Source organism: Chelonia mydas, chromosome 20 (assembly GCF_015237465.2).
Source record: "Chelonia mydas isolate rCheMyd1 chromosome 20, rCheMyd1.pri.v2, whole genome shotgun sequence".
In the NCBI taxonomy this organism is placed as follows: domain Eukaryota; kingdom Metazoa; phylum Chordata; order Testudines; family Cheloniidae; genus Chelonia; species Chelonia mydas.
This window is the reverse complement of record NC_051260.2, coordinates 9,232,962-9,242,842: the sequence shown is the minus strand read 5'-3', so window position 1 is coordinate 9,242,842 and position 9,881 is coordinate 9,232,962. Positions and strand designations below refer to the sequence as shown.

The window sequence follows — 9,881 nt, the reverse complement described above, 5'->3', positions numbered from 1 at the left end:
CTTCTCTCCTCTTTTCTTTCCCTCCATCCTCCCCACCCCCATTTCTTTCTTTTCTAACCTCTGAGGAAACAAGGATCAATCCGAAAATGTTGACTTCTTCCCCCCACTCCACCCCCTTCCCTCCTCCTTTATTGGATACTAGCGGGTGCTCAAAGGCTCCTAGGCTGTAATTAGAGGGTGGATCCTAGTGCAAAGGGAAGGAGCTCCCCCCCAGTCCCTTCTAACTACGGATCAACTAGTTCCCTCTCCCTGTCTCTCCTCAAAATCTGCTGCAATCGCCCCAGGCTGGGACACACAGAGAGATGGCATCTCCAGCGCTCGAGGTAATCTCCCCACTGCATGCATTCAGGGGCCTTAGAGAGTCCTGACTTAGCAGCAATTGGGTTTTCTCAAGCCAGGTGGAAACTAAACCCCAAGGAGCTGAAAAAAGTAAGAAGCTCTTTTTTTTCTCTCTCTCTCTCCCCTTCTTTCTTTCTTTGCATTTTCTTTTTTATTTTGGGGTGGGGTGGGGGTTGTCCTAAAATCAAATCCATGGTGAAGCTATAAGGACTGGGTGCAGGGGGTGCTGGGCAGCCTATCTTAAGAGGGGGTGAAATATACCAAGAGGAAGGAGAAGCGATAGAGATCAAGGATGTTTCCTCTAAACTCTGGAGTGGGAGCGCCTGGGTACTGATTGTGGGTGCCCTGGATTTCAGTGTCATCTGTGTTTAGTTTGTGTGAGTTTGTGTGTGTAGACTTTTGCAAAACCAACCCAGGGCTGTGCCCCATTTAACAGGGTATGGTTTTTAAACCTGAGGGGGTGTTTTCCTTGTTTAGATGAAAGGCAAAACGTGGAAGAGGGGAATCAAGTTAAAGAGGGGAATCAAGTTAAACTTTTTCTAGCCTCCCCACCCTTCACAAGCAGCAATCGCCTTCAGAGCAAAGGTTGGGAAAGATTCAGAAACCCAACTGCCCAGCCGCTATAGTCACAAATATTTAGGTTTCGGTTGAGGACAAACTCCCAGTTCAGGGCTATTTTCAGATTTTATTGGCTACAGAAATTTCACCGGCTGGAGTTGCTATTTAAAGGGTTGTTTTTAAGATTTTTTTTTTAGAAAAAAGAAAAATCCTTTTTAATGATCCTACGTGATCGTACAGCGAAAAAGTGTCTTTTTTTTTTCTTAAAGGGGGGGATCGGGTAGGTTTAGAAGTTGGCTTTTAATTTTTTGAATAAGGGGGAAGAAGATAACGAGGGGTTTTAATTAAAAGAAAAGGAAATAACGATCAGAGACGGAAAATAAAAGCGGCCCAGAGCTTGAACGTTTCCAAAAACCCACAACCCAAGACGTCGTTTGAAGTTGAAATTTCAATAGTGGCGAGAGATTCGAGGCTGGCGATAGGTGTGTTAATAAGGTCATGTTCCACATTAACACTCCCCAGCTCCCAGCTAACCCCCCTTCCATTCTCCGCTTCTCTGTCTCAGGAAAAAAGAAGAAGGTAGGGGGAATGGATCTTGTTAAAGCAATGGTGCTTTCAGCTTCCTGGAACCCGGCTACTGGCATCAGGCACTTGGCACTTCAGGCAGTTGGCTTAGCTAAGCGTAGGATTCAAGCAGTCCTTTGAGGCCCCGAGGCAGGCACCTGGGCTGGTGTAAATCAGAGTCGATCTGTTGAGGGCAATGGAGCAAATTCTCCCCAACGGGTGTATATCGTCTGTCTCTCCCTTGGAGTCAATGGGGCCAGACCCCCAGTTGGCATCATTCCATTGGCGTCGATGTCTCTATGTGGAGCGACGCCGATCTGCTCCCCCTGGGGACCTGGCAATGCGGATGCACGGCACCGTCTGAGAGGGTGCTCACAGCTTCCCAAGGTCGAGCCCGTGGTGCGCTGATGGGACTATTGCAAACCTAGCTATGGTCTCTCCCAAGAGGCTAGCTGGGGGTGGCGAGGGGGCCATCCCAGCTAGTGGCCTAGAGACAAATGTCTTTGCCCAGATGGCCACTGTTTCCAAGGAGATACAAGCTGCCCAGTCTCCCTCTGGGCCCCATCCCTGCAGTGCCGCTCGCCCTTAGCTCTCTCGGCTTCGCTGCAAGTCGAGGGCGCTTGGGGACAGTTTTGAAAGGTATTAGGTGCCTCACACCCAAGAAATCTGGCCCTTGGTCTCTAAGCTCATCCCATTGCTGGGCCCGGAGCTGGTTCAAAGGGGGTTGCCACACTCCTGAGTCTTCAGGATGTTTTGCTGACACCGTCTGTTCTGTCTGTGGCCAGTCCCGTGTCTGTCCGCCTGGGGCTGGTTAACCTGGCTGCCCCCTGCTCTGTCTCGCAAAGGTTTGGTTCGAGCGGTATATATTTCCTATGGAGAGGAGGGATTCAATCAGGATGGACTCACTGGGGTAAGAGGGGGAGGAAATGGTTGACCGAAGGGGCTGCCTCTAATTTGGCCCAGTCAATTCCACCCCCCAGTGTCAGTTCCACCCCGCCCCTGTCAAAACAGCCCTGGGCTGAGGAAAGTTACAGCTGGGAAAAAACAAGAGCTGCCTTCCCTTACAATGGCATGTGCTGGTCACCTAGGCCGACTTGGCTGCCGTCCATGCATGGGGAGCCAGGGGTGGCAGGTGGAAGGGGGTGCATGAGAAAGGCTCGCGCCTAGATCCTGGCACAGGTGGGCTTGGGATTGCAGCTGTGCAGTGGGTGTCCCGTTCGGCAGTAGGAGCCAGGACTCCTGGGTTCTATTCGGGGAGGGAGTTGAGTGGCCAGAGCAGCGGCCTGGGTCCCCTGAGTTCTCTCCCAGCACTGGGAGGGAATTGGATGGTTGGACTGGGACAACTGCGTTCTATTCTTCAAGTGTGATCAAGCCAGGGGAGTGAGACTTCAGGGAGGGAATATTGTCTACTGCTTAGTGTATGGGGCTAGGTTCTGCCCTTGACCTGCTGGGTGACCTTGGGCAGATGCCTTCCTCTCCCCCTGCCTCCATTTACCCACCTGTAGAACAGAGTTCATAACCCTTTCACGTCTCCCCGCAGCGCCCGGCGGGGAGTTTAAACAAGGCCTGTAAAATTCAGAGGCACTGCGGGGGTGCATAGCCTTGCTGCCAGCCTCGCCGAGGCGCGCCGCGCTGGGAGGGAGCGGAGCGTGTGCGTGCCAGGAGCCGAGACGTGGCATCGCCGCTTGCAGCAGGTCCCACCTGGGCCAGCTGCTCATTGGATGCTGATGGAGCAGATCTGTATGTCTGCTGGGCGGAGGGTGGGACTGACCCTTCCAGGAACACAGCTTGAACCATCTGAGATTCCAGGTGGGGGGCAAATCTGCTCCTGTTTTAGGGCGCAGGGATTAATTTTGAGCAAGTCGGACCAATTAAAGAAATTCCTTCTCCCTCGTTTTAAAGACCCTTCGGGCCAAGCTTCTTTGGGCACAACTGTTGCAACGCTGCATCAGGTTATGGCAGGGGCAGATTGACCCAATTTGGACCCATTTCCGAGTGCTCAGCACCCACAATCAGGGCTGGATTTCCCAGCTAAGCACCTTTGCCGTCTGACCTCCCCCGCAGCCAGGCTCTTTTCCATCTTGCATCTCTATTAGTCCCTTGCCACATCCGCTGTGGGATTCACTCGTGATCCTATAGAACATTGTTGTTTCTGCTGATATGAGTTTTACCCGTTATCAGCCACATCCCTCCTCCTTCCCCACTTGCTTCACGCTGATTATTTTTGTCCTGTGGAATTTTTAGGGTTCCTGGAGGATTAGAGGGCAAAACACAGGTCTGAGGCATCCCGCACACACCCCCTCCTTCCTTTGTCATGTCGAAAATGATCCTCCTCTCTTATCTTCCTCATGAATTTCTCAACACCCACATTCCCCTCTTGCTCTAAGGAAACAGGGAATCCCCAAAGGAGCAGATTTTCAAAGATGTCTAGGGGGATTATCTTAACATCACATGACTCCAGGAGCTGGTGCTTTAACTAAAATGCCAAATATCACGAGTCTTGGCTGTATATGTTATTAACCTGCCAGAGGCCCAAGCTGAGATCAGGACTTATCATGCCAAAGATCTCATAGTCTAAACAGACAAAGGGTGGGAGGGGAAACTGAGGCACACAGGATCACCCACCAGAGCTGGCAATAGAACCCAGATGTTCTGAGTCCCCGTCCAGTGCCTGTTCCTCTCAGACATGTAGCTCCCATAGAAATGAATCCCCTAGACAGCTTGAAAAATCTCAACCTTTGTGTGTAAGAACAATAATAGTATTGCAAATATGAATGATCCCTCACCCTGTCCCATATGAGGCCAAGGTAGCACCATTATCCCCAGTCAGGTGGGGAAACTGAGGCATATGAGGCCATAATGTAGAGCTCACCCATTAAGTAGCTCTAATTTTGCTCCCAAGCAGCCAGTGCAAGGTCTGTAAGTTTCTTTCCATGGTGTCATACTTAAATTCTTGGTATCCTCAGAGGTAGCAAGTCTCCCACTTATTTTGAGCTCAAGGTCTAGGAAAGGTGAATTGTGCCATAGCGCATACACTGCACAGTGACTCAGGAGATTTGAGGTCTAGTCACAGCTTGGCCTGCTGGGTGACTGCTCTGTGCCTCAGTTTCCCCATCTGTAGAATGAAGAAATACAGACTTGCTTGGAGACCTACTGATGAAAAGCACTATTTAAGATGGGGTATTACTATTATTATTACGGGTGCAGGCTAAACCAATCTGAAACTGATCGGAAGGTGTCCACACAAGGGTTTAACTCCATGGTTTGTTAAACCGGTGTGACTTCTGTGTTCGGCAAGCCCCAAGTGTGTCCCCAGTAGTGTTTTGCAGTGTGCATTTTTCAACCTGTAAAAAGAACAAGGAGTACTTGTGGCATCTTAGAGACTAACAAATTTATTTGAGCATAAGCTTTCGTGGGCTAAAGCCCACTTCATCTGCCATTAAATTGGGGCATTTTGCTGGCACAGATGAGGCCAAAGAGAAGGCAAAAAGAAGGGGACTGAATTACTGGTGATCGCTGTTAGCATCAGGCCAGAACCCTGGCTCCTTCCTTGACTAGGCAGAGGCCTGGTCCAGCTAGTGGATTAGAGACATAGTCTATTGTCGGATGAAATTCCCTCCGTCTGTATCAGGCACCAACAGAGGATCAGGAGGTGCCCAATGCTGAGAAGAATCCAGCCCAAGGTCTGGTGAGTTCCCCCCTGTGGTTCAGCTCAGAATTCAGAGCAGGGACTAAAGAAAAGCAGAGACACTGAGCATATAAACGCTGCCCCCATTCCTCTGCCTCTGAGTCTTCCCCACCCGTGGCAAACGCTCCATCCTCCCCACAGACTCCAGCAGGCTTCCCCTTGGAGCACACCGAGAATGGCCCAACGCGCCTCGGCACGAAGACCAGCCTCCCGAACAAAGTCCCACCATGCACTGGGGCTCCCCTGAGCATCTCTTTGGTTCAGTGATTTCAAAGGCCTTTCCCAGGAGGTCCTGGGTCCCTCATGCAGAGCCCCGAAAGTTGCGTTGGCCCCTCTCCTGGAGTTTGGGTCATGTCAGTCGATTCCCTTGTCACATCGGTGACCTGCTGGAGGATGGGCGGAGTCAGTGGCGGAGTCCAGAATGGAATCAGGGCTCAGGGGAATTAATTCATTCTATCTGCACCATCCCGGGTGCAGTCGTCAGTTCAGGGGTGCCGAATAGCCCCTTAGCAAGGCAATAACGAAGGAGAATCCAGGCATTCTGGCTCCCCATCCCCTGCCCTAATTCCCAGAGCCAGGAATAGAATCCAGGAGTCCTGACCCCAGATTTCCTGCCTTCACCAAAGGACTGGAGGCTATGAAGGGCGGAAGGAGTGGCCGGAGGGAGAACCCGTTAAGGACTGTTTTTTTCGGGAAGGGAAGGACATCAAACCTGCCCTCTGTCCCCCCACACCTCCTGCGCTACCAGCAAGCGGGATAGTGGTTTCCTAGTGGTAGGTCCTTGGATCACGTTTGACCGCCCCATAGGGTTCGCGAATCCCCCTCGCTGGATTTCACTTGTCTTGTTCTTGCCGGGCCGGCCGGCTTTATTCAATTCCCAGGCGGGCATTGAGGGGTGCAATCCGGTGGCACAGGGCTGAGAGATCAGGTTTCCATCATAGAGCTTGTCTGGACTAAGGAGAGTTGCACCTGTAGAAGGATAGCGGTGGCGTTACACGGACCCAAGCCCCAGATGTGGAACGCACTGGTCTGCCTACCTGGCCTCCCCGAGCCCCAGAGGACATGGATCTGTTACAGCTCCTAGTGATGCAGGCTGGAGCTTTAGCTCAAGCTGTAGGAGGATGGGCTGGGGAGGTCCCCGGGGTGTAAAATCGGGCTGGCGTTACTGCAATTGACATGCGTGCGCTGCTGCAGTGTATCCGCACTGGGGAGTTTGTCCTGCTTTTGCTATATCGGTGCAACACCTTCTCCCCAGGGCCAGGGCCTTAGCTCCACCCGCAGAGATCTATTCCAGCTGTGACTCCAGGAAAAGCCCAGGGAGCTACTAAGGATTTGCACACGGGGGTGGTCAGGGGCAGAAATTTGGGCTGAATAGTTTCTCTCTCCCAAAACTGGAAGGGGAACCGTCTGTCTGTGATGGCCGAGCTGGCCGACTCGGCGGGCAGAGACGTGAGTAGCAGAGCCCTACGCTGGTCATTACCACTACCACAGTCATTCTCATGTCAGCATTTCCATTACAGCCCACGCTGCACCCCAGAGGTAGGGATGGAACCCAGGAGTTCAGGCCCCCTGCTCTAACCATGACTCTCTCCCAGAGCTGGAATAAAACCCCAGAGTCCCAACCCCCTGCCAGAGCCTTCTTTCCGTCGAAACCCAATTTCATTCCCAAACCATCTCCCTCCAAACCAATTAATTCCCCCGCCGCCCCTCCATTTCATTCTGGGAATAAAACACATAACCCCCCTCAACAAAGAACCCGGTTTGAATTCTTAAGAGAAACATACGGACTCCCCCACAACAGGGGACTTTGAAAGCACACAGCCTCACAAATTCATGAGTTCAAACCACCCTCCAAAACCCAACTTTCAGACAGTGCCCCAAAAATCACATTTAAAGAACACTCCCCCAAACGCCCCAGTTCCATTCTTTAAAACATGCTCCCCCATAAAAGCCAACTTCATTTTTCAAAAGCAGACACCTCCCTGCCCCATTTAATTATTTTGGACATTCTCCCTTCTCCCCCAACCCACCCCTTTATAAGCCCTAGGTTGTGCCACAAAAAAACTCCACGACCCAAAACCAGTTCATTCCTTCTGTCTCACACGCCCAGCCTGGGGTGCGGTGGGGTGAGGGGGCCGTACAGGGAGAATCTAAAGTCCCTGTTCTCCTCCACTGGTGTAAATCAGAACTAATTCCACTGAGGCTGATGGAATTACAACCATTTAAAATGAGTGTAAATGGGATTATGTTCAGGCCCTAACACATTTCTTGCTGTGCATTATTTCTTAGACCCCCATCCCGCTCCTATTTAAGCCAATGGCAAAGCGCCGGTAGACCGAGTCTCATTTACACTAGCGTGGCTGTTTAAAGAGACCTTAGTGTAAATGAGAATCCCAATGTCGTGATTTTACCATGAGTCTCGCGAGCTGTGGTTTTTCAGGAAGTCCCAGAACTGGGAGTCACGGGGTTAGGTCAGAATATCTGGTCTCGTTGTTTTAGACAAGGAAATAAGTTTCTAACTCTCATAATTGTGAGGAAAAGCTTGAAACGCGACGGACCCGAGTGTAACCCGAAATGCTCAGAACCCAGAACAACAACAACACAGGTAGAGAGCGAGGGCCACAGTGCTGGGTGTGCGTGTCCATGTTGTATGGCTTTATTCTGCGCATCTAAAAGCTCCAACGGGTTATTACTGATCCAGTGCACCAGGTTAATCACAGGTTAGCCACCAGTCCAGAGCTGGGCAATGTCCCTTCCTGATCTCACGTCTGATCTTCAGGGCATGATGTGCGAGGTCTTTATCTCCAAGGCAGGCAATCTGACCAAAAAGTGCCAGCTGGCGATGACATGGTGACTTCAGTCTGCCCGAAGCTAATTCTCAATAATATGTCCCTATTACTGATGTAATCTAAGCGTTTTACCAGAAGCCAGAATGCACATTAAAAAAAAAAAACCGCAAATGTATTATTTAATTGTAAAAGCTCATGAGTTTTTTAAGCCAATCTCTGGCATTTTTCAAAGCTTGACTCAAGATTTTTGAACACTCCAAGCTTGTAATGCTAGAATCAGGCCCGCTCTAGTTTCATGGGACCCAGATTGGATCCTTATTATTGGCCCTAAAGATGTGTAAAATGTGCTAGATCTTGAGAGGTCAGATCTTGAAGTCTTTAAATCATGATTTGAGGATGTCGGGAACTCCGCCAGAGGTTCTGGGTCTGTTACAGTAGTGGGGGGAGGTGAGGTTCTGTGGCCTGCAACGTGCAGGAGGTCAGAGTAGGTGATCAGGACAGTCCCTTCTGGCCTCAAAGTCTATGAATCTAAGGGCCTCTTAGGTGCCCATAGAAACTGTTTCACAAATAAGACGAACTATGCAAGGATTCATCCAAAGGCAGGCAGGCGCTCTGCCAGTTTCTTGTGTAAAATAAGAAGATAAAGAATTCGGAACCAACAAAAATCAGCCTGGAGATATTTAGCTGCAAGAGCAGAGTGGCTGATTTGGGGAGAGTTTTATAAAAACCTGTGTTTAAAAAAAAAACCCCAAAGAAGAATCAATAAAGAAAGAAATAGATAAATAAAGGTTTGGTGCTTCAGGAAACTTCTCACTGGCTTGGGGAAGTTCTAATGGGCCATGAAATATTTTTAGATTTTCTTTTTTAATACTTTCCCCTCCCGACAAAGGTAAAAATCCCCACTTTTCCCTCATCCTCTAGCCCTGTGCTTGGCTACTTACACAAACGTAACAGCTACCCTGCTTGGGACTGAACCTGGAGCAGTCTCTAGTGAAGAGTATAAACGGGGTCTGTTTAGCTAAAGCAGCAGCTCTCTGAACTTGGTGACAGTAGCTGACTCTCTGGTTTTGACACGGACATTTTAAATACATTTCACGGCAGAGGGGACAGTAAAAAAACGATACGTCACCAAACGGTCACAGAATAATGAAGTTGGCACTGAAAGGTCAGGCCCAGGGTGTGCGTGGTGGAGGTGGAGAGGAAGCCCACCCTGCATTCGCCCCGCACCAGTGACTCCTGTTCTGTGAGGCTGGGCTTGTTGTCCTGCTCCAGGCATTGCAACCTGGCACACAGAGTTCCTGCACCACTCAGGTTTAACCCGCCCACCCCTCTGTCTAGAGAGGGGCCAAACCTGAGTGGTGTTGCGACCTAGCACGTGGGGTTGCAATGTCACTCAGTTTGGGGGTCTAATCAAACAAGGGTTGCCAGTTTTGATGGGACGTATTCCTAGAGGTTTCATCGCATGACGTAACCTTTAAAGATTAATTCCTGGAGATTTCAAGACAATCCTGGAGGGTTGGCAACCCTACATCAAATGTGGTTTTTCCACAATTTCAGGGACTTTATTCAAACTCACGATTTCCATGATCACTGTGACCTCCATGACAAAAATGCAACCCTACCCATAAATCCCTTGGTGTGGTCCGGCCACCAGCGAGGGCTAATCTAACCTTCAGGCACAGACAGGTGGTTGAACTGTTGGGTCTGCCAACCAGATGGCAAGGGCTTCACCTGCCCCCCCTTTCCTGCTTTTGTTTTGTTCTGAGTTTCACCCAAATCAATAGGGTTCTGCCCACCGCTGCCTAGAACATTGCCATGGAATTGATCAGCTGCAGCGTGCGAAAGTGATTGCGATTCACAGACAGACAGAAACATGCCACCGAGTCGCGTGTAAAAGGCCTCAGAACCTTGGGGCCAATGGTACTTACCCAGAACTCGCGGGG

General features: G+C 50.4%; 1 protein-coding gene across 1 annotated transcript in view; it reads left to right on the top strand.

The window, feature by feature from the left end:
* The first annotated feature begins 267 nt into the window (after nt 1–267).
* The window catches only part of SP7 (Sp7 transcription factor), a 28,816-nt gene continuing 19,202 nt past the window's right edge, over nt 268–9,881 (top strand). Inside the window, exon 1 of the mRNA XM_007072660.4 lies at nt 268–429. Within this exon, the coding sequence (XP_007072722.3) occupies nt 340–429 (90 nt within the window). The 5' untranslated portion in view covers nt 268–339. The remainder of the gene's footprint in view (nt 430–9,881) is intronic.